This window comes from Notolepis coatsorum, assembly GCF_963971535.1.
Source record: "Notolepis coatsorum genome assembly, chromosome: 17".
NCBI classification, from domain to species: Eukaryota; Metazoa; Chordata; class Actinopteri; order Aulopiformes; family Paralepididae; genus Notolepis; species Notolepis coatsorum.
Window position 1 is genome coordinate 68,574,005 of NC_140181.1, and position 27,225 is coordinate 68,601,229.

General features: G+C 41.2%; 1 protein-coding gene across 1 annotated transcript in view; it reads left to right on the top strand.

The window, feature by feature from the left end:
- Nucleotides 1-9,885, top strand: part of larp4aa (La ribonucleoprotein 4Aa) — a 64,581-nt gene extending 54,696 nt beyond the window's left edge. The window contains exon 16 of the mRNA XM_084334018.1: nt 7,216-9,885. Coding sequence (XP_084190144.1) covers nt 7,216-7,632 — 417 coding nt within the window. The 3' untranslated portion in view covers nt 7,633-9,885. The remainder of the gene's footprint in view (nt 1-7,215) is intronic.
- The last annotated feature ends 17,340 nt before the right edge of the window (nt 9,886-27,225 follow it).

Consider the following 27,225-nt stretch of genomic DNA (forward strand, 5'->3'; position numbering starts at 1 on the left):
TTGTTGCTAATCATACATATGCTAGCCTGTTTTTTAACAATAATTTGTGATGCCATCACAAACACTGGTATTTAAAGGGTACAAAAAAAAAATGCCTGCACCAGAATGCAGGAAATGAAGTCTTTGTAACAAGAAATGTCCTGGTTAAAGACCCCCTGCTTAAAAAGTGGCCTGACTGGGGCTATATTTTGCACTATATTTCCTGGCCTGAATGATTTCCCCAGTCCGGCCCTGGTTAAAAGCCTCCAATGCTTATTAGTGTGTGTGCGTTTGAATGTGTGCATGTTTCAACCATACATCCTATAATAGTGGGGGTCGCGGCTCTCTGACCCCGTTATTTTTGGGTCGCGGCCTGAAAAGTTTGGGAACCCCTGATCTACCGGATGGTAATGCTCATCATTGGATTGGAGTCGATGGGAAAATGCATCAGAAAAAAACTCCGCCCCAGGGTTTCCCCACCTCTGGGAAGCAGTGTCGTGTTACCAGATACACTGGCGAGGTTGGAAGCAGCTTGGATCATGCGTTTCAGATAGTGCTGTCAGGCGATTAAAAAAAGTTTATCTAATTAATTACAGGATTTGTAATTAATTAATCTAATCGCATTTTAATCTCATAACCATTTTATGCCTGATATTCTATAATCGTATTTCAAATTGCATGTGTCCGGATGGCAGAATTCAGTACTGTATCTACAAAACCTTCTGTTTAATCATCTTCCATCTATTAATTTGCTTAGATTTTTCAGGTCTGGTCAATTTGAGCATGGTGTTATTCACAGTCAAAGATAAAAAAAAAAATTATTGATATATCCCATTTGGTTCATTACAATTTACTCAAGCCTAGTAACAGACACAGTATTTCTGACACTGGGAATACATTCCCTGAGATCCATAGATGTCCCTAGAATCAGATACCAAGAAAATGCAAATATACCATATTTAAAAAATAAATAAAATAAAAAGTCTGTAAATGTGTATTCTACGTTATTATGGAATGAATGAGATAAAAAAAAGAAAATTATAAAAGAAATTGTAATTAATTGAGAATTTTCAAATTAACGCGATAAACTGACAGCCCTAGTTTCAGACTATAACGTTGGATCAATAAACACTATCAATATTTGGACTGGCGATCAGGAATTGGATTGATCTTGTTGCAGAACATCTGATCTGAGGTAAGGAATCTATTTTACCAGTTTTGGGTTAATCGGAGTTGTTTTTCACAGATTTCACAACGTGCGTGTGTGGCGTTAGGCACTGAGCGTGCCACGAATAAATGATTTTTCAGCCCGCGTTTGTATCGTGCATAAGAACACAAATACTCTCGATAATCTAGCGTTTACATAAATCAGCCGGAAAATGACAACGTGTTTTGTGTATTCCAGTAAATGGCTATTTTCGTGGAATTTCTAGAACTCTCCGAAACTATACTCTTATTCAAAACGGTATAAAACTGAAATGTACTGATGAAAAAACAATCCGTTTTGTACATGTTGACTGCAAGCAAGTCATTGATAAGCGACTGGCGTATTAGACACATAGCCATAATTTAAGATATAGTTTATGCATTCGCAAATGTGCTCATCCTCCCATTCATTAACGTGGTGGCAACCAATGTGTTAAAATAGTCAGGGATGTGATTTATCCGTTTTTAACCGGATTTCCGGTTTTTCTGACCTAAAATCATGATAACATTTTTTTTAATTTTTTTTTTAATATGTTTTGATTATTTTCCCACCTGGTCTAAGCGAAACACGAAAGCAACATTTATCAGACCTGCTATTCTTGCATAACAGATTTTCATTGGCTATCGATAATGTTAGCAGTTTTGTTGAGTGGCGTGAGATGCTGTAAAGACGTCAACACACTAGGAAACACACTAACACTGGATTGCTTTTGTAAAACTGACCAACCAGGGAAGGTTACTTGCAAGCAGTGCAGCAGTCTGCCATTCAACACTACTCAAGGGAGAGCAAGCATTGTCCAGTTAATGTGAAGCTCTGTAGAAACATCAAACTATCAAGCATGAGGTACAGAAGGCAACCTAGACATAACCAAGAAGCTGAGATGGAGAAATGTCACCTTCTTTCTCAAAATCAACCTGAGAGCAAAAGAGTCCATTAGTCCAACTGCAGCCCTTTGCAGTAGGCAAGACTTCCAGAGGAGGCGGTCTGGTTGCAAAGAAGAAAAGATAAGGTCCTAACATTAGTGTTTGAGCCAGGATGACTTGGGAGGGTTCAAGATGACCCCCTTTAAAAAAAAAATTGGGGGACACAGATATTTGATTAATTTTCTTTGTCCCTTTCCTCTCCCACCTTCCTCTTCCCTGTGAACAGTTCAATATATACAAATAAAATGTGTTCATTCATTCAAATGGAGTGTACTGTTTATATAAAAAAATTAATTTCAAAAATGTTCAGGTTTTTTTTCTTAACACATTCCTCGCCATCCACGCTGTACAGCGTTATTGCCAGTCATGTGTTGTCTGCCAGACCACGCTGTACAGCGATATTGAGATCAATATTTAATTTTTTCGCCATGGCATTCATCATTCATATATACACCTCCGGCGCTGCAGCTGGATCCTACGGCTCAATACAACAACGCTCAATACCGCCGCCTGGTGGATGGTCGGGTGAGTTCCACTCTAACAACAGGAAGTGGGAGGTGTGCGTCGATTAAATTCATCCGGCCGTCAGACATTGTTGCAAGGCTCCCGACAGATACTATAGTACATATGGATCGCTTTATAAACTTAATAATCGATATGATTTCGGCGTTTATTGCGACATACAAACCGGAAATGGACCTAGGCGATCGGCGTCCTATACTTGGGATATTTCACCGCCAGTCTCTTTGACGCACGGTAAGAGGACGCTAACGTTATTTTCAGCCCAATTGTTTATTCATTTCACTGCAAACCGATCTGATCAATATATCACCCATACTACATAAAGCATTTACTGACTATCACGGAATTATAAACGACCCCCCCCCCTTTCCTCCGAGCATGATGACTCATAACGTATAGGATCATATACAGTTGAATTTTTTTATCTATATATGCGTTTAGGCCTATAACTAACGTTCTATGAATTACTGCAGAAAACGATAAAAACATACTTATATTCTAGAAGGTATTTTTGTATGAATGTTTGAAAAAAAGTATAACGTTCCTACATCCTGAACGATAGATAATCCATGTTGAATGGGCCATAGTAATGTCAATTTAGCAATACAATTTAAAAAGTTATAGCCCTGCAAAGGTGAACATCTCCATAGGCTTACAGTGGTGGCAGACTGGCTATATTGATGGATATAAGTTATGGCAGGGAATGTGTTAAGGACAGGTGCAATCACATCCCTGAATAGTGTTATAATAACGTTAAATGTTCGCTCAAATAACGTTAGTTTTAAGTTGGAGAAGGGCATATATCCCACAATGCATTGCTATTAACACATTGGGTGCTAACGATGAATGACAAATTATTGCTTGGTTGCCACCACTAATTAATTGGAGGATGAACATATTTGCGAACGCTTAAACTATATCTTAAATTAAGGCTATGGGTCTAATACACCCGTCGCTTATCAATGACTTGCTTGCAGTCAACATGTACGAAACTGATTTGTTTTTTCATCAGTACGTTTTGGTTTTATACCGTTTTGAACAAGAGTATAGTTTTGGAAATTTCAAAAAAAGAAAAAAAAATATTCTGCAGGAATAGCCCTTTACTGGAATACACACAACACGTTGTCATTTTCCGGCTGATTTATGAATCGTTTTCAAATAAACGCTAGATTATCGATAGTATGTATGTGTACTTATCCACGCTAGAGAAGCGGGCTGAAAAATCGATTATCTATGCCGTGCCTGGCGCTAACGTTACGCACACACTGTACACTACACACACAGGAGTACACACACAGGAGACACGTTGTGATCGCTGTGAAAAAAACATCTGATTACCCCAATACTGGTCAAATAAAGTCTTTACCTCAGATCAGATGTTCTGCAAAAAGATTAATCCAATTCCTGATCGCCATTCCAAATATCGATCGCGTTTATTGATCCAACGTTATACTCCAAAACACATAATCGACGCTTCTTCCAGTGCCCTCAGTGGATGCAATAGTCTCAGGTTACATGCCTCAGAAGTAAAATGTGGAGCCCGGAGGTTTTTTTTCGGATGCATTCCCATCGACTTCATTCCAATGGGTGCAATACCATCCGGGAGACGATAGGGGGCGGTATTTGCCCTTTTTGAGCTCAGAGCCATTCCCAATGATAACGTGAGGCTGGATGGATGAAAAATTCATGGATATCGCTAATAAAAGAAATAATGATTAAACGATGAGTTTTAACACATCAGCAGGGGGGCGCCCGAATTAGCGCTTGAATGCCAGCCTTTTTGGGCTGATTTTCCGATATTTCATGATTTTCGTGGAGCATTTTTTATTTATAGCAATAACATTTAAAAAGTTATAGCCCTGCAAAGAAGGTAAACATCTCCATAGGCTTTAAACGGTGGCAGACTGGCTATATTGATGGATATAACTAGGGATGTCCCGATCACGTTTTTTTGCTCCGATCCGATCATGTGATTTTGAGTATCTACCGATACCGATCTTTCCCGATCCGATCAAAGAAAAAGAAATCGGGAATATTTTTATTTTTTTAACTTTTTATTTTTTTATTCAACAAACATGACCATGTTCACGTCTTAAACTCATACTGAGGCCTTAGTTTTGGTTTTAAATTGCATATCATCATTCATTTATTTATTGTCACACAGAGCAGAAGAATTTTGCCAAAACAAACCAATAGTATCCAGCTGCAGAACGGCAGACCAGCCACACTCTCAGACCCAAACGCATTTCCTTTGATTTAATTATACATCAAATGATTTATGTCAAGGATTGCAATGCCTCGCTTGAATGAAGTTAACTTTTCACCTGGATAACGTCAACATTCAGGGTGAATGTAATGTGAGAAATTGGGGGGGGGGGGGGAAATCATTTGGGTCTGAGAGTGGCTGGTCTGCCGTTCTGCAGCTGGATACTATTGGTTTGTTTTGGCAAAATTCTTCTGCTCTGTGTGACAATAAATAAATGAATGATGATATGCAATTTAAAACCAAAACTAAGGCCTCAGTATGAGTTTAAGACGTGAACATGGTCATGTTTGTTGAATTATTATTATTATTATTATTATTTTTTTTTTTTTTTTTTTTTTTTTTTTGATCCTGATCTTCGGAAAATCACGATCGGCCCCGATCACATCTACGGATCGGGACATCCCTAGATATAACCCATGGCGCCCAATGTGTTAACACATTGACCACCGTCATTGTGCCCATCTCATACCCCTCTCTGCCACCGTTAAAAGCCTATGGAGATGTTTACCTTCTTTGCAGGGCTATAACTTTTTAAATTGTATTGCTATATTGACATTACTATGGCCCATTCAACATCGATTATCTATCGTTCAGGATGTGGGAACGTTATATTTTTTATCTTTTCTGCTGTAATTCCAAAAACGCTACTTATAGGCCCAAACGCATATGATAGATTATCGATTGCCGTTCTTTCACATACACGCTATAAAAAAAAAAAAATCAAATGTATATGATCGGTATACATTATGCTTCATCATGCGTGGAGGAAAGGGAGGGGGGGGTCGTTTATAATTCCTTGATCATCAGTAACGGCTTTATGTAGTATGGGTGATATATTGATCAGATGGTTTGCAGTGAAATGAATAAACAATCGGGCTGAAAATAAAGTTATATTCCCCTTATCTTGGGCCGATGAGACTGGCGGTGAAAGATCCCAATTATTCGACGCTGATCGCCTAGGTCCATTTCCGGTTTGTATGGCGCAATAAACGCCGAAATCATATCGATTATTAAGTTTAGAAAGTGATCCATATGTACTATAGTGTCTGTCAGGAGTCCCGTAGCGAGATGTGACTGTTGGAGGAATTTCATCGATGCACCGATGGCACTTCCGGTTTTTGCGTGAGTGTAACTCGCCCGACCATCCACCAGGCGGCGGTATTGAGCCGTTGCAGTCACATCTAGTGTCCAGCTAGGCTAGGGCATCGGGGGTTGGCTGGATGAATTATGAATGCGATGGCGAAAAAATGAAATATTGATCTCAAAAACGCTGTACAGCGATCTTGGCAGACAACGCATGGCGGGCAATAACGCTGGACAGCGTTTCCGGCGCTGGATGTGTTAAAGGAGCAGGCAACACCCTAATCTACTGTTATCACATTTCAGAACGTTGAGGGACAAATGGATAGATTATCAAACATGTTTAAAATTGTTTCGGGACTCCTACGACCTTAGAATCTTTTTCTAATCACGATCGCGGGTAAACTCTCATGTCTTAATAATAAAAAATATATATACAGGTATATAAAAAAATGTAAACTTATTATTATTTAAAAAACATTATAGAAGTGCGGTACCACCACATCCCGCGGTACCGCGGTGAGAAAATGTCATACCGCGACAGCCCTAGTCACGGCTCCTTTATCCCTATCTATCATATCTACACACGCTACGTTTTTGGCCGGCTGCTCGGCTTTCGACGCTAGTGGCAGTACCCTCGGCCAAGAATCTGCGTCAATTTGACGTCAGAGTATACATTTTGCTTCGGGCACTTTGTATAAAAGCGTCCACCAAATGGCATATGATTATTTATGTGGACAAGAGCCTTGAGTTGAGTATAATTTCCTTCAAGCCAAGGGTTTATTTGTCTTGGTATGTTTTAGGTCTGATTTGACAGTGAATTGTTACCATAGTGGGAGTTGTTCTGCTTGTTTAGCAAAATTATACATTTTAATAAAACAAGAAAAGGAATGTGCAGGAGAGGTGGAAGAAACCACCACAAGGCTAAGTGGGAGCCATGTGTGTCACGCCATGTCAGGCCCGATGATGAGATCTCAATGCGCATAGAGGGAACGCAGGCTGTGGAACGACTGGCTTTGGTTCTTTCCCTCCGCTCTCCTATTTTCTTTGTTTCTCTTCCTCTGCTCACTCTACTCCCCCCCCCCCCCCCCCCCCCAAAGTCAGGAACCTTCACTCCTGTCCCGATGAGCGTTCAGATTATGAGATCTGAGGGCATGAGAGAACTTTTGTTTTGAGATTGTCTGCAATCTTGTCCACGACAAATGTTTACAGATGTCCCTTTCTCTGCCTTCACACAGGAGCCGCGTAAGCTAAGCTACGCTGAGGTGTGCCAGCGACCGCCCAAGGACCCCCCTCCTCCCGTCACCCCCGGCCCGGCCTCCTCCTCTGGCAGCGCGTCTGGGCAGCCGTTGCGTGAGCTGCGTGTGAACAAGTCCGAGGAACCGGGCTCCAGCAGCGGCGGCGCCGGCGGCGGCAGCCATGGAGACAAGCAAGACAAGGCCCACGACAGGGAGGGGGGCTGGGAATGCAAGGAGAGCAGACCCCCACGTGACCGTGACTCCCAGGGCTACTACCGTAACAATGGCCCCAGAGGCACCGGGGGCCTCAAGTTCCGCGACCAGAGGCGCCCCCCTCCAGCCCGACGCAGCTCCCCCCAGGGAGGCTACCGGCACACTGGCAAAGAGCAGAATATCCCACCAGTATCGCCAAAGTAAAAAAAAAAACTATGTGAATGACGACAACAACAAAAAAAATTAATAATGTATGAATATATACATGGATATATATAAATATATAAAAAATGAATAACATAAAAGCAACAACCTTATGGTAGCCACCTTCCCCTACCTGGAACTTGTCCAAAGAAAAGCTTTTAAAATGACAATGAGACTGGGACTTCCAGGACTAATGGATAAAGAAAAAAGAAAAAAAATCATCTGAGGAAGGGTGAACTTTCAAGAGCCATTTGAAAAGGAATTTGGGGAAAAAAGATAAATCTCATTTTGGCCTCCAGCAAATTCTTGAAAGAATTAAAATCAGTGCGGTTTCTCTGGAGGCCGTTTCCTTTCAGCTCTGCTGGGGAGAGGTGGGATACTGGGCCGTGTAAAAGGCCCTCTACCTTATTTTTATTTTTTTCATTTTAAAGAATAGATGTTGGTCTGCAAGGAACATATGCACTAAAGAAGAAAAGAACATGCATATATGTCATGTACATATACAAAGATATCACTAACACGCAATGAGACATCAGTTTTTTCCCCCCCTTGTGTGCTTACGTTTGCAAGAATGACTGAAGGGTTAACTGAGACATCTGTATGCATTGATTGTTGAGCAAACGATTGGAGTGCTGCAGTTTGCTGTTGCACTGATTTTAATGAAATGGCTGATTTTTGATTTTACATCTGAGATTCTGAATCGTTGTCCCGGAACTGGACAGTGGTCGGTCCTCTGATGTATATTGATGAAATGTGTACTATGATGGTGTTTTTGATCCTGGTCAATGATTGGCTCAGAACGTATCTGTAAGAAGTCTGAAGCACACAGCCATGTCTGTGGTCAGCAGAAGGGGGATTTCGTTTGAAGCTGAAAAGCAGTTGGGGTTGCGCACTGGCCTGTTAGCCAAGATGAACCTGCTAGCTTGGTCCAAAGTTGTTCATTTGTTTTTATCTCTGGTATCTCCCGAAATGTCGTGGATTTCTCCCCTCTAATGGATTCAGAACATACTCATGCTGATAATCAGTCAGGCTCTCTCTGTTTACAACTTTCTTTGCATAGTAGGGTGTCATTTTACCAAGAGAATAAGGGTTAGTTTGAGCGTCGAATGTGACTGTATGCAACGCACCTGATGGTCTAGGCAAGACTTGGCTTCTGTACGTCACAGTGGGACATCCGGGTTAAACGTGTTAGTTTATTGTTCTTTACGGAGGATCTAGTGTTGGAAGCTTAGACTGGAGAGTGCCGTTTAGTTGAGGACGATAGCTGTGACATTTGGCAGCCAAGTAAGATTTGATAAGAAAATCAGACCATTTCCATGTGCTATGTGCCAGCTGCCTATGATCGTAGTTCACTTTGATAGGATGAGGTATCGATGAGGTCAGCTAAATAATGTAGTCTTTGGGGAACTTTTGGCCCAGTTTAACTGGACTTAAAAAAGAAAAGAAGAGAAAAAAAGGCGTAGTTGCCTATGCTATAATAACCCTTCACTAGAGAGGTGTGTGGGAGAATGTAATTGTTCTAGTGCTTCTAGAGGAAGGCGTTTGTCAACAGGTATCCACCAGATCTCTTTTTTGTGCTTTTTAGGGTGAGTTTGCCGTTTTTATTAATTTTTAATTTGAAGAAAACAAACGGAGATTGACTTAGAATTTGCAGTTTTGACTCACTGTATGTATTGCTTTTTAAATTTTATTTATTTTAATCCTACTGTGCATCGCTTTTTTCGTTATTTTTTTCCCCCCAATCTTGGTAGGCTGGTTTCCCCAAAGTTGTGTGTGTGAAATCGCATTGGCAAAAAAAATTACATCACGCATTTGACATATTTGTATATTGTTTGCGATTTCAGCTGAGAGAATACTTGGATGCATTGACTTTGGGTTTAGTAATGCAGTCAACGAGTAACCAATCACTGGGGCTGTTATTTCTTTTTCATTAATGAGTATGAGCAGCTAGTGATTTAGTGTAATGAAATAAATGCACTAACTTGTTAAAAAAGAAAAAAAGAAAAAAAATCTTACTGTTAAGTAATGTGAAATCATTTTAGAAGCATATGGTAATGATATTGATGTTGACAGGCTTGCAAAATCTACAGGAATAGCTTTTTTTCCTCTATAATGTTTGGGTTCTTTTCTGTTAATTTGGGTTTGGGTGGCAAAAGGAAATATAGTGATGGATCAAGTAAGTGTTTGAGACACGAAATTCTAGAACTGTATGAAATGTCACAAAAAAAAATAAAATAAATTATTTTGATTTGGCTTTTGAGTGTGTCCCCTTTCTTGCCTACCCAAAGAGTCTTAATAGTGTCTTCTTGACTCATGTTTTATTATACGTGTATATAGTATGGTCATATTTGAAAGATATTGGCTTTTTTATAATTCCATCTCACAGATGCTTCGGCAAGGGAAGGGGTGTTTTCTGTGTTCCTTGTGTGTTTTGTACTGTATTATTTGTTCTTGTTTTGTATGTTTGTGTTTTCTGTACTGCATTATGTGTTTTTGGTTCTAGTTTTTGTGTTTTCTGTACTGTATTACTCGTTTTTGTTCTTTGATTTTACACATTCAAGGTCAACTAAAATCTCTGGTCTACATGGTACCCTGCTCTTTACACATCTTCTCTTTCCCAAGACATGACCCAGCCAGGTGTAGCCAGCTCGATAGGAGGAAATGGTCTTAATCTTATTACTTGGAATTGCAGAGGCATTAATAACCCAGTTAAACGTAGTAAGGTTCTCCACCACCTTCACCAATTAAAGGCTCATTATTTTTCTGCAGGAGACTCATCTTAAAACCTCACAACATTCCAGTCTTAGAAGCAGATGGGTGGGTCAAGTGTTTCACTCCTCATTTCAGAGTAAGGCCAGGGGGGTGGCTATTCTAATTCACAGATCGGTACCTTTTTATATGTTCCAATGTGATTGCAGACCGCAATGGCAGATATGTAATTGTCAGCGGTAGGTTATTTAACACAAATGTACTCCTTGTCAATATCTATGCTCCTAACTGGGACAATGGGGATTTTTTTAAATCTGTTTTTTCCACTCTCCCTGATATGTCTTCCCACATGTTGATAGTAGGAGGTGACTTTAACTGCTGGCTGGACCCACATTTGGACCGTTCCTCCACTAAACCTACCACTTTGACAACCTCAGCTAGGGTAGTCCAGACCTTTATGTCTGATTATGCGGTTTCTGACCCTTGGAGATTATCTAACCCATCTGGTAAAGTATACTCCTTCTTCTCACCAGTCCACCACACCTTTACACGTATAGACTACTTCCTTGTAGACGACAGACTTCTTCATTCCGTATCTTCATGCTTGTATAATCCAATAATTATCTCTGATCATGCCCCTGTTACCCTAGTAGTAGTCTTTCAGGCTGCCACCAATCTACGACCACCCTGGCGCCTGAACACCCACCTGCTCAGTAAAGATGACTTTGTAAACTTTGTGTCAAACCAAATTGATTTTTTCTTAAGTACAAATAGAACCCCAAACATCTCTGCATCGACTCTCTGGGAAACTTTGAAAGCCTATCTCAGAGGCGAAATAATTTCATATGCTGCATATGAGAGGAAACAGAAAAATACCAGACAATCTATACTGAAGCGCAGTATCGCTCAATTAGACAATATATATGCTGTATCACCATCTCCAGATGCTTATAAGGAGCGTCTAGCTTTGCAAGCAGAACATGATACACTACTGACGGATCAGGTTACTGAACTGCTTATTAAATCTAGAAGCACTTATTACGAACAAGGAGATAAAGCCAATAAATTACTAGCTCACAAGCTGCGCCGGGTCTCGTCTTCACACCAGATTCCTAAAGTCCGCACATCGTCTGGGATATCCTTATACCCCAAAGAGATCAATAACGAATTTAAGCGTTTCTACCAATCTTTATATACATCTGAAAACGATCCCGATATCTCAGAATTATATGACTTCTTCCACACCCTCGATATTCCTTTAATTAGCCAAGACCTGGTAGGAAAATTAGAACAGCCACTTACTACTGAAGAACTATCTATGGCCGTAAAATCTCTTCAATCCGGGAAAAGTCCAGGACCGGACGGCTACTCAGCCGAGTTCTACAAGAAGTTTCTTCCTAAGATGGCCCCTATCCTAAATGAAATGTACAAGGAAGCATTTGTAAATGGCACTCTCCCACAGACTCTTACCTTAGCCACGATCTCTCTAATACTTAAAAAAAACAAGGACCCTCTGGAATGTGCTTCATATCGTCCAATCAGCCTACTAAATGTAGACTATAAAATCTTAGCCAAGCTCCTAGCAATACGTTTAGAATCAGTCCTTCCGTCAATTATTTCACCTGATCAAACAGGATTTATAAAAAATAGACACTAATTTTTTAATCTCAGACGTTTAGTTAACATCATACATAACCCCTCTATGACCAATACCTCTGAGGCTGTCATATCCCTAGACGCAGAGAAGGCATTCGACAGGGTGGAATGGAAATACCTTTTCTACACCCTAAATAAATTCGGCTTTGGCGCTAAATTCACTACTTGGATACGACTTTTGTATGCATCCCCTCAAGCCTCAGTCAGGACTAATGACACACAATCCAGTTGGTTTTCCCTACAGCGCTCAACACGTCAAGGTTGCCCTTTAAGTCCTTTATTATTTGCCCTTGCCATAGAACCTCTTGCAATAGCACTCCGCCTTAACCCTCTCATCAAAGGTATAGTTAGATACGGCCATGAACATAAGGTATCGTTGTATGCGGACGATTTATTATTGTATACATCTGATCTTTCTGTTTCTGTCCCCGCTGCCCTTATCAATATCGAATCCTTTGGTAGCCTGTCAGGCTATAAACTGAACCTTAACAAGAGCGAACTGATGCCACTTAATATAGCCGCAAAAAATTCTCCTCTACACAATCTGCCATTTAGAATTGCCCATGATGGCTTCACTTATCTTGGGGTACATGTTACAGACAAATTCAACAAACTCTTTCAGGCCAACTTTGCCCCCCTCCTAACTCGTACTAAGGATGATTTTGAACGCTGGTCTATACTACACCTCTCTCTAGCCGCAAGAATTAACTCTGTTAAAATGAACACCCTCCCAAGATTTTTGTATCTCTTTCAATGCCTACCTATTTTTCTCCCCAATGCATTTTTTAAGAAAATTGATGGCCTGATTTTGTCTTATATATGGGATAAGAAGCCTCCCAGGATAAGAAAGCAGCTCTTACAGAGGCCCAAATCAGATGGAGGCCTCGGACTACCGGATCTTAGGTTCTACTACTGGGCTGCCAACTTTAGGACCGTTCAGTTTTGGCTACGGTGTAGTGGGATGTCCTCACCTCCAGTTTGGCTGGAGATGGAGGCAGCCTCGTCCGCACCGGCATCACTGACCTCTCTCGCTCACGCCACTAGTTTAGGCCCTTATATCCCCTTTACAAAAAATGTATGTGTCAAATCAACAATGAAAATTTGGAACCAATCTAGACGCCACTTTGGCTTTCACGCAACATCTTTTGCTGCCCCGGTGGCCTCAAACCCGGCCTTCCCCCCATCTATGATTGATGGCGCTTTCTCAACCTGGACTAGTCTCGGTATTAGAACATTTAAAGATCTCTATATCGACAATACCTTTGCTACGTTTGAGCAATTATCGGTTAAGTACGTCTCCCCAGAAGTAATTTTTTTAGGTTTTTACAGATCCGGAGCTATGTCCGCAGCTTAGATACCCAGTTCCCCATCCTTCCTGGTGAAACACAACTTGAAATTTTTTTTACCCCTCTTCCCACTCTAAAGGGCTCCCTGTCGAGAATTTATAGGCAGCTATGCTCATTACAGTCCACCTCCTTAAATATTATTAAGTCCTCATGGGAGGAGGAATTGGGGGATGCGATATCTGATGACATGTGGGAAAAAGCACTCAAAAAGGTCCACACCTCTTCCATCTGTGCTCGACATGGTCTCATCCAATGCAAAATCATCCATCGAGCTCACTGGACTCCAATGAGACTATTCAGAATCTACAAAAGTGTGAAACCTAACTGTCCACGATGTAATCGGTCCCCAGCAAACCATGTGCACATGTTTTGGAGCTGTCCATCCCTAGCAGACCTTTGGGAAAACATATTCAATACACTCTCTGAAATATGCAGTACTCAGGTGGAACCAGATCCTTTGACTGCGCTATTTGGTGTTACCTCACCCTTACTACAACTGACAAATAATAACAAAGAGGTCTTGGCCTTTGTTACTCTGTTAGCGAGACGGTTAATCCTACTTCAGTGGAAATCCTCCTCACCCCCTTCCCATGCCCTTTGGATTAAATCTATTCTTAACTGCATTAAACTAGAAAAAATCCGACACACACTCCGAGGATCTACAGACAAGTTCTTTTCTATGTGGGCTCCCTTCTTTTCCTATGTTGAGAGGACCCACCTTCCCATAGTTCCAGACTGATACTCACTCACACAATACCCTTGGTAAACTACTCACCCATCCCTCCCCTTCAAAATGTCTCCTATGATGCACCAAATCAACACCAGAGTTGGTTGACCTATGAATTGCTGTACTCACTTTTTCAAAGGTATCGCCTTATTTAAAAAATAAAACTAACTTACCGGTACTTTTTTTTAATTATTATTATTTACTTTATTTTTACTTTATTATGATTATTATTATTATATATATATATATATATATATATTTTTTTTTTCTCCTTTATATATTTCTTATTACCATCACTATAATCTCTCTCTGAAACTGTTTTTTTTTTTTTTTGTCTACATGTTACTTTGTCTTGATGTCCGCTGTTCTTTGTATTTTGTTTTTGTGTTTCAAATAGAACTTTTTCAAGTACATATAATTTGTAAATGTTGGTTGCACTGGAAAAAAAACAATAAACAGACATATAAAAAAAAAAAAATCCAGAACGTTAGACATGATGCCCAACTAGAATATATATATTTTTTTAGATTTTCTTTGTTTAGCGTTTATCGCTTTTATTTTTATTTTTTTGCTACTGGGCAGTCCAGTAGAGAGGGAGAGAGGAAGAGCGGGAGACGGAATGGGGGGAAGACATTCGGCAAATGACGCCAGGTCCGGGAATCTAACCCGGGTCGGCCGTGCCGCGACGCAGCACGTTACATGGTTCTCCACTTGGGCGCCCCCTAACTAGAAATTTCAAAGAAATTCAGTCGTTTTTCGTTTCAAACTGAAATGCGAAAAAACGAAGAAAAAAAACTGAAATACGAGGTGTTTTCCTATTTCCGTTTGAAACAAATCGAAGGACTAAAACAGAAATACAGAGCTGTTTTTTGTATTTGTCAGAATCGAATGAAAAAAGGAGTAAATAATGGGCTTTTGGTAGTTTGATATGAAGAATGGAGAACGGAACCACGTGACGAGTACATTTTTACATAATGTAGGCTTTTTGGTCTAAAGACTGAGTTTCCACTGTGCTGTATGCCTTTGGAAGATAGCAGTTACTCTCCCAATTCTAGGGAGATGTCACGTCTTTATTCTCCCTAGTATATACTCCAGTGTATAGTAATGGACAAAAAACACTCCCATTATGTCATCCAAGTGAAGATAATCTATACAAATTTGAACAATTTATTCAACATTGCACATACTTTCAATGGCAAAAACTAGGGATGCACCGACATTTCGGCCACCGAAAGTTTTCGGCCGAAAGAGTTTTTTCACCGAAACAGAAACGACCTGTAACCTTATTTTTACTATATGCCCGTTGCGGTTAATCACTGAGTAATCTAATATGCATATTCTTCAGAGCGAGAGGGGGTGGGGGGGGGGTAGTGTTTCTCACATTGACGCTGTCTGTCGTTGATAATATAATCTTTCTCGAGCATACACGTCGCGCGTCTACTGTGCCGAGTCAAGAGAGCACATTCATCTGGGGACTAGAAAGGTGCGCTCAGTAGAGCACAGATGTCCGCCGCGGCAGCCAGAGAAAAGATGGAATTAATGTACTGTATGCATTCAGAAGTGCTGAATAAATGTTTTATGGACCCATAATAGTGATTATTTATTATTTAAGTTAAGTTTTGCCATAATCATATATTTTTCCATAATCATAATTTTCCACAACAATGGTAAAAAAAAATCTATTCTATGAATCATTTTCGGCATTCGGTTTTCGGCCAACTGTTTTCTATTTTCGGTATCGGTTTCGGCCAAGAATGTCCCATTCGGTGCATCCCTAGCAAAAACGCCATAACAATAACATGAATTTACATAAATTAACCAGATATGGCTGCAGAACATAATTGACTGAACTTTACGAGGTCCTCAAGACCCACAGGGCTATAGAAAGTAAAAGAATGCAAAAGAATCATACAATGATTTCCTGTCAAATACTTTTGGATGACATGATTAATCACGTCATCCAATAGTGTTCGACAGGAAACCAAAGTGTGAGCTTCTGCCAGGAAGTACTGGAGCTGGACTACAAAAATGCATGTAGGCTATTGTACATTAAAAACAACACCCCAAACGCACAAATGAGGTAAAATCAATGGAAGCCCACTGGCATATTTATTGACAAAAGTCAAAAGAACCATATTCTGAAGTACATGAAACTACAAGCTTGTGTGTTCTACAACAGCGTGGTGAAAAAAGGAACTAATAAAGTGTTCATGCACGCACGCAAAAGAAAAAATAGAGGAGCAGGGACGACAGGATCATGACAGTTGTCTATGCAGACCATTCAAAATCTATCAGCTTCCGGAGAAGGGTGGTCACGTGAGGGTTAATAGAGCTTTGTTTCTTTCCCCTGGAGCCTTTCTCCGGGTTGATGCCCAAGAAGCACCTGTTAATAAGCAAAGATATGTTTCAGTTTTAAATAGACTTGTGTATTGCAGGCAGCATTGATCAAGGTGTTGATCACCTGTATCTTTTCCCACACCAGAATAGAATAGAATATAAATACTTTAATCATCCAGAGGGAAATTTGGCACTACAAATCGCTCACAGTAAACATTTAGGTAGACAAAACAAATCACGAATAACAAAGAAATGCCTAAGAATAAAATAATAATAAAATAAAATACGGTCCGGGATTCACCTTTCCTATGTAATGTATGTACATTCTAATATAAATATACAGTAAAAAGGGGCTGCTTGGGAGTGCTGCAGTATTCACTACTGTACATCAGCAGCAGTGGCACAGGTCTGTAACAAAGTAACACACAATAGCATAGATTTAACATTATGAAAGGATGAAGATTGGTCAGAGGTAAATCAGAACATAATAAATGGTCTAATAATAATTACTTGCATTTATATAGTGCTTTTCAAGACACCCAAAGCACTTACAAATGGACGTCCACAGGATGGTTGACCTCTCTGATGACCTAGAAAAGGGAGACCAGAAAAATAGACCAACAAAAGGAATTTTTCAGTTTGCATGCAGATTATGAACGTAGGCTATTGTAATGTTAACACTGGAACAGTCTATATAAATTTCTTGAGGATGGCACACGCCAGAATCATGAGTATGTCCAAATCTGGAATATAGAGGCTGTAAAAAAAAACACCACAGGGAAGCAAGAGAGGGAACATCAATTCCCTCACATAAATTTCATGTCAAACAGTGTTGGATCAATCAATCAATCACATTTATTTATATAGCACATTTAGACATGACACTTGTCAACCACAAGCTTCACATAGCTAAGAACAAAGAAAAGTATAGAATACACAAGAAAAAAACAACCAACTGGATAAAGTTATTAATCTCAGGAAACAAATGTCTGAGCTTCAGTTCATGGAGGAAGCTCACACATTGGTTTCCTGTGAAACACTATTGGATGATGTGATTAATCAGCTGTGCTGCACACCTGAGATTAATAACTTCATCTAATATTTGACAGGAAACCAATGTGCAAGCTTCCTCCAGGAAGTACTGGAGCTGGGGACTAGTTATGCACATAGCATGCTGCTCTCTTATCTTATCCCATAATTATATACGTTTCTCACCTGGTGGCTTAGGCCACATCCCACAGCATATGTCCTGCCTCAAACTTCTACCTCAGGTGTGTCTTCTGCTGCAAGGTAGCTTATGGGCGCATCTGTCATGTCTTTCATGAGCTTGTATATACCCGTTCCTAGTGTTTGCCTATACACAGAAATAGCATTATTAGCAAGAGCATGACTGATGGTAAATATGGTAAGTATGGTAATATGCAGTACACAGAATGGAATAACTTAGCTAGCTTGGATGATGTTGATCATCCTATCAAGCTAGCTAATGCTGTCCTTAATGTGTCGACTAAAGACACACTTAATGTAGTTTCATTCAAACAAATAACAGCTAGCTACGCAGGGGCATCTCAACAACTTGCCAATCATTCCGCTGGTATTTTAAGGGGATCTCCCTTCTTAGATGTCGGTGATATTAGTGTTGCAATAAAACAGTTGGTAAGCATGCACACATATGTGTTATGAGACACGGATAAGTGCATGCAATAGCAACTGAACATTTTAAAAGATTGTAAATAGAGCTGATGGCGGATCTATTTGAGGCATGGGGCAGCAAAACACATGGACAGAAGACGGTATGAAGCTGATCCATGGCCTCGGTGGTGCACATAACCAGTGTGGGGGTAGAACAGTCACTGCAATCTTGGCCAAGACCCAGAGACATCCACCACCTTGGTCAACACTACGAGACAACCACTCAGAGAGATGGGGGGGGGTTAGAGAGTTCCCATGTTTGTAGTGGGCGGAGATGGAGCAATAAATACATGTAGTGAGCATATGCATGGTGACAGTAGAATCAAAGTATATAAGAAAATTGTGAAATTAAGTAATAGATAGAACTACTGCAAGGGACCGGTTGAGAGGGCTGTATGCTGGATAACAACCATACTTTCAAACATGTAACCCGACAATTCCACTTGCAGCAGCAACACTGCTCCTAAATTATATGTATGCTGTATATGCATACAGCAAAAAAAGAATCATTCTGGCAGGCGTTACAGCAGCCAAGAAATATTGATAGCCATGAGGTGGAAACACACACAGGAGTGGAATGAGTTGCCTTTGACCACCAAACAAAGCTTGAACCTGTATAGTTTCAAGGTGAACGTTAGGAAATGGCTCCTAGAAAATGTCCCAGAGTATCTCAGGAAGCTTCCTGTTTTAATGTAGTGTAGTTTTAGTGTGTCTGTACATATTTTATTAATAATGTTGTATTTTACTTTTAGCAATATACTGTGTAGGCTGATGATATTATGTGTAATACATGTTTATGTAAATACTATGTGCTGCTGAGACCAAGGATCACAGTGGAAATAAGTCTGTGACTTTTTGTGCTATCCTTGAAATAGGCTCTAGTCTCAATGCTGAGAATGTCTCCTTGTGATGTCAATCAGGCTTTTGAGCCCAGATTTAAAAGGTTCTGGCTGATTGTTTACAGCATTGTCCAACAGTATGCTCACATGTAGACCAGAGAAAGACGTTTGTCTTGTTTACATCAGGGTCCCCCATTTTCAATTCATAGTGACATTTATGACATACACAACATACATGACATGATCATGACATTTATGGCATAGGGACATACATGACATACAGGTATATAGTACTGTTACATTTATGACATATACGATATGCAAATATACAGTACTGTTACCCATAGATCCTAACAGAGAATATATACATATGATGGGGAGGAGTCTACATTAGGAGGGGGTGGGTGGGTGGGAGAGAAATATACATACGGTGGGGAGAGAATATATACATATGATGGGGAGGAGACTGTACATTAGGTGGGGGTGGGGGGGTTTGGACATCTACGGAGATTTGTCATGAGGAGAGGGGGTTTACATTTGAAAGCAAGGCATTCAAATGAGGACAGCACAGGCAGGGGCAGGGGGGACAGTTCCAGTTCCTTTCTGTGAATAACGGCTAAGCCTCCACCACGACCGGTGCTGCGGGCTTCCTCCAGGTAACTGTAGCCAGGAGGACAGGCTTTGTTTAGGGTGAAGTAAACATCTGGCTGGTGCCAGGTTTCAGTGAGACACATGAAGTCTATCTCCTTGTCGATAATGTGGTCTTGTATGAAGGATGATTTATTATTGAGAGATTGTGTATTTAGATGTTCTATTTTGACTTTTGGTAATGAGGTGAGTCTCTGTGGTCTTTGTTATTTGCAATGGGCCTGGTCTACAAGATACACTACATGACTAAGGTACAAGTCAAGTCAAGTCAAGAGTTTTAATTGTCACGGCATACAGGTATACAATGAAATGCGGGTGGTCTTGCCCGCAACGATGTGCAATACAGTGGTACACATATAATAGAATCAAAAAATGAAAAAACAACATTGTGCAGTAAACAGGTAACAGGTAACATGGAGTGACATCTCGGTATCTGTACATAGTTATTTACAGAGCATCTGGGACATGCTAGTTAGCTTTGGTAGTGCAATACACTGTTCCTGTTATTCTAATTTAAAGTGTCCTTTCCTTTGGCCATAAGTGTGCGTGTGTGCGACATGAGTGTGTGCCCGCTCATGTTAAAGTGTTAAGTGGCTGCTCGTGTGTGAGCGTGCACAGCGTGCGTGTCGTGTGTGTGTTCATGTGTGCTTGTGTGTGGATAGTTCAATGTTCTGAGCACTCAATGTTCATTGTTCATGGCTCTGATGGCCTGGGGGAAGAAGCTGAGCCTAAGCCGCTCTGTCCTAGTAGCTGGGGTTCGCAGGCGTCTGCCTGACCTCAGCAGCTGAAACAGGCTGTTATTGGGGTGGTGAGGGTCTTTCATTATCCTGCAGGCTCTGGATTTGCACCTCTTGTTGTATAGAACCTGCAGGGGGGGGTAGTGCAATACCCGTGGTACGCTCGGCTGAGCGCACCACTCTCTCTATAGGGCCTTCTTGTCCTGTGCCGTGCTGTTTCCATACCAGGCAGTGATGTTTCCGGTCAGGATGCTCTCTACAGCTCCTGAGTAGAAGGACTGGAGTATCTTCCCCGATACTCTGAACTTCCTTAACTGTCTCAGGTGGTAGAGGCGCTGTTTCGCCTTCTTTACTACTGTGTCTATGTGTGTTGACCATGTCAGGTCCTCTGAGATGTGGACCCCCAGGTACTTAAAGCTGCTCACCCTGTCCACGGTAGCCCCGTTAATCATCAGTGTACCCATGTACATGTTAAAATACTTCCCAAAGGTCAGTGAATACCACGACCACAACACCAGAGGGAGCTCCACAAATCATGTTAAACCCAGACTACGGGAGACTGCAATTCGAAACTGGCCCCTGTAAATGTCCTAACCCAACCCCCTCCAATGTACAGTAAATGTCCTAACCCAATAATACACAAGACCCTCTTCTTGGGACCAAGTAAGGTTTCGTCGATAATCCAATGTACAGTTACCCCCACCCCGCCTACCCATCCCCCCCACCCCACCCACCCACCTCCAATGTACAGTCCCCCCCCCCACCCCACCTACCAACCCCCCCCCCCCCCACCTCCTCTAATGTACAGTTTCTTCGGCAAATGTATATACTCTCTTTTTTTTTTTTTTTTTAACTCTTTTTGTATCACAAACAGTACTGTATTTGTAAATCTGGTATGTCATAAATGTATAGATGTAGCAGTACTGTCTATCTGTATGTCATGTATGTTATGATGAATTGAAAATGGGGGACCCTGATGTAAACAAGACGAAAGCCTTTCTCTGGTCTGCATTGCTGTATTGTATTGTACCCATTCTGCAATCTGTTAATAAAATGTTCAATCAATCAATCAATCTTTTAAGGATCTGTTCTATTTACATGGATATGAGTGTTAAAGGCCAACTTGCAGGTTAAACCCTACTGATCAATTATGGGTAGTTTACATCATTGGTATATAATTTCATTATTTATTTATTTCCATTTGACGCCGGAAATGCCACTCAGAAATGGTTAAAAAGGTCCACGCACGAATAACATGCACAAGCAAATTAAAAAGCTTATCAGACGCTAGTAGGGCTGTGACGTCACGTCAGGTGCATATTAAAAAGCCAGCCCCTGGCTTGCACATCGCAGTCAAGGAAGGGGTTACACTTCAGGCAACTTTCGCCTTCCTCTGAACCACTACAAGGAGTTTGACTAGCGCGGAAAAGCCATTTCCTTGATCCAAATGGACGCCTTACAAGACGAAGATGGGTTTAATCGTCGGAGACACTTTGATGGACCTTGTTAACAGAATTGGTTATGGGGCGACAATAATATGTACAAGAGGCATGGTTTCTATCTTTGGCCTTGCTCTGCTGGCAGCGGTTTATTCATTCACATTGACTCATAACACAGCAGCTCATGTGATCTCCTCTCCGGGAGAGGCATGTGTGGAAAGAAGAAAGAGAAGGAGGGAACCAAGGCTTATATACTCCCAACCTGGCGTAGACAGTAGAAGCTCCGCCTTTAGCGCCCTCCAGTGGACACAGATATATATGCAGCCATGGGAGCAGTAGAGGACAGTTACAGTTAGTTATAACCATACATACAACCTCTAGATTCAACAGACCTGCTCCATACAATTTCGAGCCTGTTAGGCAGGATATACCAGCAGCAGATGCCTCTGTCAGACCTCGATATCGCCATGAGATGGAGTTATGGGGCAACAACAACATGTGGAGGATCGCTCAGACGTCGTGGTAAGCGTCATGTTACGACCCCTGTGAGTCTAAGGGTAAAGGGCTGTAACATAACAGTTGGTTGACAGAAAAGATGGACCACGTTTGTAAACAACAATGATATTTATTGAAAGATGCAAAGGAAGCACATGTAGCTCAAGGGTGAGCCCAGGCCAAAACAACAAACAAACACCACTATACTCCAAATAAACCCAATCTAATCTATGGTAAAAGAAATTACATTACCTAAACTACTCTTACCTAACCAAAACAGGGGAAAACAATATCCAAAGGAAATGGCAGCTCACCCCATCTGTGCTTCCTGAGAAAGAGAGAAAAACACATTAATGATACAGAAAACAAAGACAGCATATATACAAAAACAAACTATAACTAACAATGCTCTCTCTGTGGCCATACACACACACAAGGCAATTTCCACTAAGCACCAAAGGCCAATAAACGAAATGCAATATTGTCAAAGTTACAGGTTACAAAATCACACTAGGCCTAGCCTCATGCCAGAGAGAGAGAAAGACTGAAGTGAGAAGCCATGTTTTAACAGGTGTGGGGTGATCCATGATTTGGTGGTGTTGATTGAGTGTTGGAGTCTGGAAAACCATCCACCAATCGGTGCTGTGTTGCTATAATGGAAGGATTGGCCTGGCAGGGACCAATGGTGAAGGGAACAATGGCTGGAGGGAGGAAACAAAATGGAGAACACACACACATGGAGACACACACTGGGGAATATATACATTGGGATGTAACAGTCATTATCGACAGTATAGAATGAATGAATGAATGAAAACTTTATTTAACAGATTGCAGAATGGGTACAATACAGTACGGCTCAATACACACAATTGTTAATGGGATGCAGACCAGAGAAAGACGTTTGTCTTGTTTACATCAGGGTCCCCCATTTTCAATTCATAGTGATAGCCTAACGTTGCAGTGTATCAATAACAGTTGGTTTCATTGGTAGGGCTACTACTGCATGTCAGCAGTAGCCTAAAGTTCAAACTTGTTCGGTGACCTTTTATTTTTTCTGTCTTTGAACTCAGGTGTCTGTGTGGAGAATGTCAACCTATGACCATTGGTATAGAGAGCGTGTGTTGCAGAGAGATACAGCCCTATTGGAAGCTAGTAGAGGATTTAGCACCCAGACCTGAGAACATCCGTTGTCTAACACAACATCCAGGATTTGAAGGTTCCTGTCTGAATCCTTTCGTGCTGCAGATAGCATATCTCGCCTTCCGCCAGGAGCATGGAGCACTCACCCTCAGGACTTTTGAGTAAGTTGTACAATATTTTATGAAAAGTATGACTCACACACCTGAAATGAACATGACCTGTATTTTCATGCCTACTGCAGTGCTATGACACGATAATGTCCCTTGCAGGATTAATAAAGCAATCTATCTCTCTCTTCCAGCCAATACCGCTACACAGCGTACAGACAGATGCTTTGCTGGGTTTATGGTAAACTTCAAGTCAAGTCAAGAGTTTTAATTGTCACGGCATACAGGTATACAATGAAATGCGGGTGGTCTTGCCCGCAACGATGTGCAATACAGTGGTACATATAATAGAATCAAAAGAAGAAACAACATTGTGCAGTAACAGATAGCAGGTAACATGGAGTGACATCTCGGTATCTGTACATAGTTATTTACAGCGCATGTGTGACATGCTAGTTAGCTTTGGTAGTGCAATACACTGTTCCTGTTATTCTAATTTAAAGTGTCCTTTCCTTTGGCCATAAGTGTGCGTGTGTGCGACATGAGTGTGTGCCCGCTCATGTTAAAGTGTTAAGTGGCTGCTCGTGTGTGAGCGTGCACAGTGTGCGTGTCGTGTGTGTGTTCATGTGTGCTTGTGTGTGGACAGTTCAATGTTCTGAGCACTCAATGTACATTGTTCATGGCTCTGATGGCCTGGGGGAAGAAGCTGAGCCTAAGCCGCTCTGTCCTAGTAGCTGGGATTTGCAGGCGTCTGCCTGACCTCAGCAGCTGAAACAGGCTGTTATTGGGGTGGTGAGGGTCTTTCATTATCCTGCAGGCTCTGGATTTGCACCTCTTGTTGTATAGAACCTGCAGGGGGGGTAGTGCAATACCCGTGGTACGCTCGGCTGAGCGCACCACTTTCTGTAGGGCCTTCTTGTCCTGTGCCGTGCTGTTTCCATACCAGGCAGTGATGTTTCCGGTCAGGATGCTCTCTACAGCTCCTGAGTAGAAGGACTGGAGTATCTTCCCCGATACTCTGAACTTCCTTAACTGTCTCAGGTGGTAGAGACGCTGTTTCGCCTTCTTTACTACTGTGCCTATGTGTGTTGACCATGTCAGGTCCTCTGAGATGTGGACCCCCAGGTACTTGAAGCTGCTCACCCTGTCCACGGTAGCCCCGTTTATCATCAGTGGTGTGTGTGTCCCCTGCTGTCCTCTCCTATAATCCACGATCAGTTTCCTTGGTTTTTCTTTCTTGGTCGCTACAATAGGAAGGTCATACCTGCCTGTGTAGTCCACGCCATCAGATGGACGTTTCCAGAGGAAGGTGGCAACTACAAAGGCTTCTTATGGCCAGACTTGAGCCAATAAAGTTATTGAACTGAATTGACAGATGTTTATATTTGGAAAGTAGCTTAGGCTATGTATGGCAAATGCGCAACACTGCATTTACTTTGTGTTGTAACAAATCGGTATTAAAATAACGACATATTTGCCGATATGATGGAAGGTAGTTAATATTCTTACAGCTGCCAACTCCAGAAGCATCCATCTGCAGAATGTCAACCCAGCACTCTCAGTCCCTGCGCTGTCAGGCTCCGGCCCCGCGCTGTCAGGCCCCTCTGGAATTTGGGTCACGAGACCGTCACAGGCCCGCTCAGCAGCGCCACCCACCCAATGGCTGAATTGCCAATGGCTGAATTGGAGTATTGCACTGTGCGGGCAGATCCGCGATGCGTTTATTTAAACTTTATTTAACAGATTGCAGAATGGGTAGTACAGTACAGCTCAATACACACAATTGTTAAGGGGATGCAGACCAGAGAAAGACTTTCATCTTGTTTACATAAGGGTCCCCCATTTTCAATTCATACTGACATTTATGACATACTCAATGCATTACTGTTACATTTGTGACATACAGTAAATATATACAAGGGGGAGGGAACTGTACATTTATGATGAATTGAAAATGGGGGACCCTGATGTAAACAAGACGGAAGTCTTTCTCTGGTCTGCATCCCCTTAACAATTGTGTGTATTGAGCTGTACTGCAGATTTTGACAACAAAATGAACAATGTCGCAAGTTCTGTTATATTTCTAATAATAATTTAGGACCTGCTCAGAGGTCATCAATCGGCACACATGCAATTCGTATCTGCGATTAACCCATCCCGTCGTCCTTCCCCCCCAAGGGCAGCCGGGAGCAGACAGGCGTCAACGTGAGCCGCGCCAGGGGACCAATCCAAGTGCTCCTGTCCATCTTCGTCAAGGACGCCACAGTGTTAGCGATCTATTGTTGTGCATGTTTTTCCATTGGGTTTATCTTATCAGAGGGGGAAACCTTTGCGAGCACAGGGAGAACATGCAAACTCCACACAGAAAGGCCTGGGAGATACCCCACCTGGGTAACTGGCATCATGGAAACCTGGTCCCCAAGCGGGAATCGAACCCTGGACCTTCTTGCTGTCAGGCGACAGTGTTAACCACTACACCACCGTGCCGCTATTTCAATTGCCTTACTTATTTACATAAGTATTATAGGCCTACAGCAGTATTGTACAGCCAGTAACTATACTTTTGCTCACACAATATCTTGAATGAATGAGTTTATTTATTTCGAACATAAATTGAAAATAAATAATAATAAAAACAAGTAATAAACAGATAAAAAAAAAAGCAGTTCATGTATAATATTGTAAAATAGCTTAGACATAGCCTACTTGCATATAATAGTCATGTATAATAATTCCTTAATTACCATCATACGTACCCACCACATCACATAGACTGTAGTGTATAGCATATAGCAAATGGTTTTACTTTTATAAGTGTTACCCCAAATCTCCACACAGTAGTTCAGATATGGTATACTAGTGAGCAATATAGAATGTACAGTGATTTATCCCCGCAGATGAATGTAACCTTCTGAGTCTTGGCAAATAACACCTCCATGCAGTCTTTGAATGCTTCAATGCTGGAATCTGGAGCTCTGTATACACAACTGACAATCACGTTTCTCAGATCTCTACTGAGATACAATCCATCAAGTTGTCAATGGTAGTTGACATGCATTCTACAACCTTATATTTGAGGCTATTTTTTATATATATGGCTACACCCCCACCTCTTTTCCCAATCCTGTTAATATAATTGAGTTCATATCCATTCAACTCAATGTCAACTATTTTCTCAGAGCTAAACCAAGTTTCGGATATTGCTATGATATTGAAAGGTTTATGGAATTGCTCCAAATATTATTTAATGTTTTGATGGTTAGCATATAAGCTTCTGCTGTTGAAGTTTTAAACAATATAAAACTCAAAAGTATTATTATAATTCTTCTTATAATATTGAAACATAGCAGCAAATAACTCAGTAGTGCAATAATGACGGCATCCTCTCATGTTATTTAGACTTCATATCAATAGGGTTTAGCTTTGTCAACACAGGGAAGTTCTACAAACAGGCCAGAGGATGTACATACTGTATGAGTAAAATATATACTTTATAGATTTCTCTTTTCTTTTTTGTTCACATAATATCTTAATATAAAACTTGAGCTCTGCCCCTCTGTGTTCACATAACTTTCCCAAAACTGATTTTTTTTATTTATTTTTTTTATTGATCTTTTTCCCCCTCCTTTTTCCTCCGATTTTTCTCCTATCCCAATGTTAGTCGTTATGCCAATTCCCAATCCCCTTCCTGGTCGCTGCGCACTTACCCCCCACAGTC